General features: G+C 31.0%; 1 protein-coding gene across 1 annotated transcript; it reads left to right on the top strand.

Annotated features, from left to right (window-relative positions):
- The first annotated feature begins 1,391 nt into the window (after window positions 1–1,391).
- LOC120637710 (UDP-glycosyltransferase UGT5-like) lies at window positions 1,392–8,396 on the top strand. The gene is made up of 8 exons (XM_039909672.1): window positions 1,392–2,243; window positions 2,546–2,768; window positions 3,838–4,057; window positions 4,208–4,435; window positions 5,233–6,028; window positions 6,893–7,115; window positions 7,194–7,413; window positions 7,490–8,396. The coding sequence occupies exons 1-8, from the start codon at window positions 1,410–1,412 to the stop codon at window positions 7,779–7,781; spliced, it is 3,036 nt and encodes a 1,011-aa protein (XP_039765606.1). The 5' UTR covers window positions 1,392–1,409; the 3' UTR covers window positions 7,782–8,396.
- The last annotated feature ends 480 nt before the right edge of the window (window positions 8,397–8,876 follow it).

Genomic DNA, 8,876 nt, shown 5'->3' on the forward strand with positions numbered 1-8,876 from the left:
TCTGTGTTAGCACTAAGATTGCACGCATAGCTGTAATGTTTTTAAATTATGCTTTATTATCTTTGTGTCTGCATCTATAATAATCCAGCAACAAAAAAAGGTGAACGTAAATTTACTTATAAGGTTCAAATGAAGAAAAACAATCATTGAGCAAGGAGCATACCCATTTTATTACTAAGAAAATAGTATTTCTGAGTGCTCACGTGTTTTGGAACCAGTTACGTATAAGCGGAAAAAAACATTTTAATTACTTTTTTTACGCTACAGTTTTTACGTACCACAGCAATGAACAAGTGAGAACTATAAAGCTACTATAAATAAAAAGCTTCTATAAATAACCTCTGAGAAATTATTGTAAACGGTTTTGAAACTCTAGCCAATAATTTATCATTGCTTATAACTTAAAAAAAATGTAGTTTCTAGTTATGTAACTAAGATAGAGAAAAACAATCAGTGTAAAGAAAAAACTCAATGATTAATGCAGTTCAGTAGAAAATCACATAGCTATGGCATAGCAATGTTGCACATTACATTGACCATAATTTGACCGTTTTACTTCCTCATCGAACTTATATGGTACGTCGCGGTGACCTACTGGTCTTGATATTCGGTACCAAGTTACAACCGATAAGATAAATCCAAAAATACATATTTTGTGTTGGATTACTAGGTCAAGTGGAGTTTATATGGAGGAGATTTTAAAATGAGTTTATTTTCTTTTTTGGAAATAATTTTACAATGTAGGTCATAGTGGTTTCGCTAGTTTTGTTGTTCAGTTTGAAACCCACATTCGAGCAAGGTAGTTAGTTTCTGCTCTGAACATCTCTCGTATGAGAAAGGAGGACAAGGACTTATTATACGTGTTGGTCCCAGATCCGCAATCCTCAGTGAACGAGCTTACTCGTGCTTGGCAATTTATGTTAAATTTGCCAGAATTAATAATACAGTTTTTCTGTGTTGTGTTCTATACGTTTACAACACTATTTAGTGTTATCATATTATTATTGAACTCAAGCGTTCTATTTAAGTATTTATTATGATGTAACTTTGAGTTTAAGGACTCTTTAGATTATATTATATTTGTTTCCTAATGTCTGAGCTATTTCTCATAATATAACGTCTCCTACACTATACACGTCTATAGAAGGTAAGAGACGTTATGCGAAAAGCAAAGTTTATTAACGTGATATGAGGCCTTTAAATAAAAAAATACATAATATGAAGATTTCTGCATCTGTTATATAACTGACAAACAGATAATTTTATCAATTATTAAAGTGAACCAAAGTAAACAATGACATAGGAGTAATCATATCAGCTGATTACACTTTATTGTATAAAACGATTTAAATATCATTATATTCTTTAGTCTGGATATAGTAATAGGTACAGTCATTTTTATTATTGTAATGGCATTCAAACTATTATTGATAATTTATTACGCGAGTGCATTAACAAATATAGAATCAGCAAGAATTTTAGCAGTGTTTCCGTTTCCATCTATAAGCCACCAAGTTGTATTCCGTAAACTTACACAAGAGCTAGCCAAAAGAGGGCATGATATAACTGTGTTAACACCTGATCCCGCGTTTCCGAATGGCGGTGCACCTTCAAATTTCAACGAAATAGATTTACATGATATATCTTACCAGACATGGCAAAAATTATTTCAAGAAGACTTTAGAGTAAGAAAGAATTTCATTTCTTTCTCTGAGATAAGGCGAATGACTGAAATAATGGGTATTCTATTTAAAACACAGCTGCAATCACCCAAAGTGCAAGAAATTTTGACGAATACGACAAATAAATTTGATTTGGTACTAATGGAAGCTATAATGCGCCCCGCACTTGTATTTTCTCATATCTACAATGCACCAATAATCCTCGTGAGTTCTTTAGGCGCCATGTTTAATAATCACCATATTATGGGTTCACCCACTCATCCCTTATTATATCCATCACCGTTACACCAAAGAATTTATAATCTCACTGTTTGGGAAAAATTAGAAGAACTCTACAATCATTTTTCTACCGACTACGCATTGTATTTGAATGAAGCTGATGAAACTCACTTAATTCGTCAAATGTTTGGACCAGAAATTCCACCATTGAGTGATCTTTATAATAATGTTGACATGTTATTTATTAACATCCATCCGCTGTGGGCAAACAATCAGCCTGTTCCACCAAACGTTATTTATATGGGTGGAATACATCAGTTACCTGAAAAAGAGTTGCCAAATGTAAGTCACTTCAGATGTATTTAATTAAATTCTCATTTTGATTATAAATAACTATATATATTTTCTATCATTTATTCTTCTTCATTTTTTTTAAATTCTTAACAAATCTTTGAAATAAAATAAAAAACACTATTAAAATTTATAAAAAAAAACATCCACCCTCCGCTTGCGGGGCTTTTAAATGTCCAAGCAACTGGCGTCAAGGCTCCAGAGTGAGGAACCTCCTCACAATACTATAATTATTAGTGTGCCTTAAACACTTATTTAAAATATTGGCCTAATTCATCATAAATTAATTGCAGGATCTCAAGAAATACTTAGAATCATCAACACATGGTGTTATATATTTAAGTTTTGGAACCAATGTTTTATCAGGAATGATGCCACCTGATAAAATACAAATCATAATAAAAGTTCTATCCCATTTACCTTACGACGTCTTATGGAAATGGGATAAAGATGAACTACCAGGAAAATCTAATAATATAAAAATATCCAAATGGTTCCCACAGTCAGATTTATTAAGTAAGACGAACAATATTTTCAATACATAAGCGCAATATAAATTACGTATTAAGTTTAATAATATGCATTTAATTATAATTTTTTCATTCAAATAAACTTTCAAGAACATATTATTAAGTTAAAGGTGACTTTAGGAACATTCCAATTGTATCGTAGTATCGCTGTTGCACGCGACTTTATCCACGTATTTTTAAAAATGTAGTTACGTTGGCGGTGGTCTAGCCGAGCATGGGTAACAAAAATATCAACAAACAAGCACACTTCCGCACTTTTAATATTAAAAGTAGTGTCGATAATACAGTATATTTTTAAGGACACAAAATTATTTTCATCTTATAAGTTTTCATTTTATGCATACATCATTATTATGTCTTGCTTAGTACCCCAAACAATACCAAATAGACCTCTCTATCATGAATCAATTGTTATTATGCGAAAATTAATATAATAGAAAACTTAAGTTTTAAGCACGTGAATGCTATCGCCATTCTAGAAGAAGTTTTGATATTTACGATTATATACGCACATTATGAGAATTTTCGGCTCTAGACAATTACAAAACATCTATATTACGGGAAATAAAATGGGAATAGCCCAGTCTTTGACTCAATCAGGACTTTGACTTCACTTTAGGCCAAGTTCGAATCCCAGCACACACATCTGTCTTTTGTAAATTTTATAAGTACAATTAAAATATAACTAGTTTGCAATTTACAATTAAAATATAACTAGTTTGCACTGGACCCAGCAGCGCAGCTGGCCTGGCCTTAACCCCTGCTCATTGTGGGAGGAGACCCGTGCCCTATTTTAATGGGTTGGTATGATGATGATGATGAATGGCTATATTCCAGAACCAACTACAAACACTAATTTTTAGTTCTTTCTGTAATTTTCTAACGCAAAAATGGATATTTTAAAAATTAATGATCTTATGTAGTGAACATGCTGAACTTGTTTTTCGGTAATTCTCTATTACATTTACATTATTTTTCGTTACTTTCTTTATTCAAATTACAGTCCTTATATTATGAGAGGATATCATCAAACTTTATTAAATTAACTATTACAGGACATCCAAAAGTTAAACTCTTTATAACGCAAGCAGGACTTCAGTCTACAGATGAAGCTATTACTGCTGGCGTACCTCTCATCGCCATACCCATGCTGGGAGACCAATGGTACAATGCAGAAAAATATGTGAAGTATGGAATTGGTAAACACCTGAATATAGAAAACCTTACCGAAGACATATTGAAAGATGCCGTTGAAACTGTGATCAAAGATGAAAGGTAACTAAAATTATGCAACATATTTTATTTGTTGCGTTATATTCCTTTTTTCCTAGTGTAAATGAATTATAGTTCATTATATGGATCATTAGTCGGGATAACATTTCATATTTTAAGATAGATATTTTTATATTTCAATAATTCTTACAGTTATCGGAAGAATATTGTCAGACTTCGTCAGTTGATGCGTGATCAGCCAGAATCACCTTTAAAACGTGCAGTATGGTGGACGGAATACGTGATAAGGCATGGCGGAGCGAAAGAGTTAAGAGCAGCTTCGGCTAATATATCATACGCACAGTATTTTGAAGTTGAACTTATACTGGTTTTACTAGCACTGGCTTCAATAGTTTTGGTTGCATTTTTATTAGCTATTGTGCTAATAATAAAATGTCTTAAAAGTTTAAGGTGTAGAAATAGAATAAAGATAAAGGTAAACTAGTAAGTTGAAAAAAAAAACGCTTTCAAAAATAATGCTCTATATTTTTATTGCATGTTGTATAATTATTTGAAATAGAAATCTAGTCTTGATTAAGTTGATAATTGTCAATTTGAAGTCCCGATTTTCATTTATTGATAAGTTATAAGGTCTTTACGAGATAAATTGCAATTTTTTGGGTGGTAAATCTAGGTAAATTAATGATTTCTGTTGATTGCATTACTTTAATAATTTTTAATGTCAGTAACTATATTTTTTTAAAGAGACAGCTTTATAATATTTAACACATTTTATGCGACATACTTTAGGATACATATTAGATTGTGACGTCATCAAAAGTAAAAAAATTTAAGCCATTAAATTAAAAGCAATTCTTATTTCCTATTGTATAATACAATTTATATGTACTTTATGTTTGTTGTATTATTTATTAAATATGTTTAATGGTAAGATATTTCGAAGCCTGGTGAATATTCATGTTTAGCTAGTAGTAGTAGTAACTGTAAAATTACTCTAATGGTTATTTAAATTACCTTTGTCCTTAAGAATAATAAAAATCATTAAATATGACTTTATAAAATATTATCAACATGCTATGCGGTGTATAAAGTCACTAGGGTATCTATTTTAAAGATAACAACATGCATATTATAATTTAGTAATACATGTTCACAGTTCAATCTAAGTATACATTTAAAATGGTGTTTAAACGTCGGTCTTTTTTATTATGTTTGAGTGTGATTGCTGAATTAAATTCAGCAAAAATATTAGCAGTGTTTCCTGTACCGTCAATAAGTCATCAAGTTGTGTTCCGTCCTATAACTCAAGAACTTGTTAAAAGAGGCCATGAAGTAACTGTGATTACGCCAGATCCAGCATTTCCCAAAGGAGAAGCGCCTTTAAATTTAACAGAAATTGATGTACACGATATATCTTATACAACTTGGCGTAACTCATACATGGATAGCTACAAAGCTGACGGTAGTAGTACGAATTATAACGTTGTAAGACAAAAGTGGCCATTGCTATCAAAAATAGTAGAAATGCAGTTACAGTCATCTGAAGTTCAGAAAATTATAAATGATAAGAATAACAAGTTTGATTTAATATTGATCGAAGCTATGATACGTCCTGCACTTGTTTTTTCTTATATTTTTAAAGCACCAATAATTTTAGTAAGCTCTCTGGGTGCAATTCTGAGTAATCAAAAGGTCATGGGTTTGCATGCACATCCACTGTTATATCCTTCAGCACTGCAGAAAAGAATTTACAATCTAACTCTTACTGAAAAGTTAAACGAACTCTACAAGTATTGTTCTATTGAATTGGCTGACTATTTAAATGAAGTTGACGAAAACAAACTTTTGCGAAAAATGTTTGGCCCGAGAGTTCCACCTTTGAGTGAACTCTATTTAAGAGTTGACATGTTGTTTATAAATATAAGTCCCATTTGGGTAGACAATCAACCAGTTCCCCCAACTGTTCAGTATATCGGTGGGATTCATCGTAAATCAGAAAAAGAATTACCAAAGGTAATAAAACTTATTTTAAATAAATAAGAATAAGGTCGTTTTTGTACCTACAAAATTGCCGTTTTGTAATCAAACATTGGAAACTTTTCTTAACTTTTTTTTTAAAGAGATTTAGATGAGAGTTATTTTATCCGAACAGATGACATCAAACGAGTTGCAAGAAGTTACTGGATCTAAGTGGCACAAGACTTAAAGAGGTATTTTAAAAAACCCTACAAAAAACCTATGTCTAGCAGTGAACCTCTTTTATTTGATATTATTAAGATCTTACTTCTTTTAAAACATATAATTAAATTGGAAGTAATGGTTACCACCTGTACAAATTTATGATGCGAGATTGAAGTTCTAATTTTAAAACTCTCTACGTGACTCCTCTTATACAGATCGCTATCTGCAAACAATGTATTTAGTACAAAAATGTTACCTTTAACGGCTTATATGTGCTTGAAGCACGCTGCTTCAAATTACAACAAAACTTTACTTTAGCCAACTGGTTGTAGCAATAAATTACTTTGTTCCTTGTCATAACCAATACGACAATAAATAGTCAGAGTAAATAATCTTGTTTGGTCTCAACGATCTTAAAAACACAAGCCAAGGACAAGAATGAAAGTGTTCAATTTATCTTAAACAACATAAATGACCAGTGATGTGCATTGGAAAGCCACTCGGTACAATAATTTTATGTTAAAATAATATTAAATTTTTCACTGTCCCAAGTTTTTTTCTGTCAAGTATATTTTTTAAATATAACGTCAAATACATCGTTAAATACAACTATTTAATGTGTTACTATGTCAAACGGAAAACCTAATCTAAGTTTTTAGGTTAATAAAATATCATAATATTGGTTTTCTTTTGTAGGATTTACAAACATATTTAAACTCTTCAAAACATGGTGTGATATACTTGAGCTTTGGGACAAACGCACTCGCCAGAACAATACCTCAGGATAAAATACGGGTAATTGTAAACGTTTTGTCGGAACTTTCGTACGATGTTCTGTGGAAATGGGACGAACATAAATTGCCAGGACAATCTGATAACATAAAGCTTTCAAAATGGTATCCACAGTACGATTTATTGAGTATGTATCTAAAACTACGATTTAAAAAAAAAAAATTGCGTCATAAGTATGTGGTTACTTTATTTAAACATTTTACAGGGCATCCTAAAGTTAAGCTATTTATTACACAAGCTGGGCTCCAATCTACAGATGAAGCTATAAATGCTGGTGTACCACTTGTTGCTATACCTATGTTAGGAGATCAATGGTACAATGCGGAAAAATGCGTTAAGCATGGTATTGGAAAAAAACTGGATATAAACACTTTAACAGAAACTGGGTTTAGAAATGCCGTTGAAAATGTTATTAAAGATGATAGGTGAGACATACACATTTTTAAATATACAAGTAGTACTTTAACTTAAGGTTAATGAACAATATTGCATTTATTACAGCTATAAGAAGAATATAATAAAACTTCGCACAATTTTGGAAGACCAGCCTGATACTGCTCTTCAACGAGCCGTTTGGTGGGCAGAATATGTCATAAGACACAGTGGAGCAAAACATTTGCGCCCACCATCAGCTAATGTGTCTTTTACTGAGTATTTTGAAATTGAGGTGTTGTTTATTATGCTATTAGTAGTGCTTACGGTTTTAGCAACAATATCCATATCAATTATATTTGTTACACTTAAAATTTTAAATAGATTTTCCAAACAAGAAACAAAACTGAAGGGCAGTTAAAGATTTTTGTTGTTATCTTTTAATTCTCATGAAAGTGTATTGTTGTTTATGTGTGTGTATGCGTGTGTGCTTGCGTGTTTGCATGTATGGATAGGTTTGCCTTTATGTGTTCAGATGCTTAAATAATAATGATATTAAAATTAAGTATTACACACAAAGAAAACTAAGTTGGGTTGTAATACTATCCCAGGCAAATAATAAATGAATCTAAAACAAAAGTAACACAATCCTAGAATAATATTTATCATGAATAAACGATACTAGGTTATATCATCGTAATAATTACAAATAATGAAAACGTAATCAAAATATTATAAACTAAGTAAAATTATTTTCAGTATTAGTTGTTTTCTCATTATTATAAAGACTTTCCAGCCTTATTTGGTTGCTCAGTTTTTGTGAACCTAGACATTGAGGCAGATGTGACTCTACTACATTTCTCAGGGGTAATGGTTAGTGACGATACAGCCTAAAGAGGATTCTCTTTGCTTTGTAGGTAGGCAGTTGCAAGAAGGGATATTTTACCTAACTTTTTCTTGATTTTATAAAATGTTGATATTTGCAAAACAAATATTTTTTATTTAAATTAATTTTATAACAATAACTAATTCCAGATAAAAAGATTACAGGCAGGGTTCAATTATAAATAACAAAAGCGATAGAGTTATGTCTTAGATTTTTTTTCAATAATTAAATATATTTTATTAACGCTAAAGATGTAATGCGAATCACATACCCGCGTCACAGCATGGTGACCGATTTATAGTTTGGCCATTTAAATAATTCGATCTTGGCAGATTATTGATTATTACACATTTAAATAAGCGTTGCTTTAAGATACTAATATTTTTATTGTTTATTTGACTTAATACATTTTAAATTCGTTTTGCGTTGTTTCATAATTATTTCAACTGATTATTAACGGTTATTTATAACAAATTTTTAGACGATGGGAACACATCTTTCAGAGAACAGATTATCAACTGTCAATCCATTCTTGCGAGAAGAAGAGTTCTGTGACCAGCTGTGGGACAACAATAGGCTAAAAATAATGATAATGATTTGTGTAAAGTCACTGTTAAATCTTTTAACTAT

This window comes from Pararge aegeria, chromosome 1 (assembly GCF_905163445.1).
Source record: "Pararge aegeria chromosome 1, ilParAegt1.1, whole genome shotgun sequence".
Lineage (NCBI taxonomy): Eukaryota > Metazoa > Arthropoda > Insecta > Lepidoptera > Nymphalidae > Pararge > Pararge aegeria.

What these genes read in the sequence shown, in the direction of transcription:
- LOC120637710 (XM_039909672.1), top strand. Translation starts at nt 1,410, where the DNA reads ATGGCATTCAAACTATTATTGATAATTTATTACGCGAGTGCATTAACA. An exon ending in ACTGTGATCAAAGATGAAAG is followed by an intron (nt 4,058 to 4,207) that starts GTAACTAAAATT and finishes TAATTCTTACAG; the next exon opens with TTATCGGAAGAATATTGTCA. An exon ending in CAGAAAAAGAATTACCAAAG is followed by an intron (nt 6,029 to 6,892) that starts GTAATAAAACTT and finishes TTTCTTTTGTAG; the next exon opens with GATTTACAAACATATTTAAA.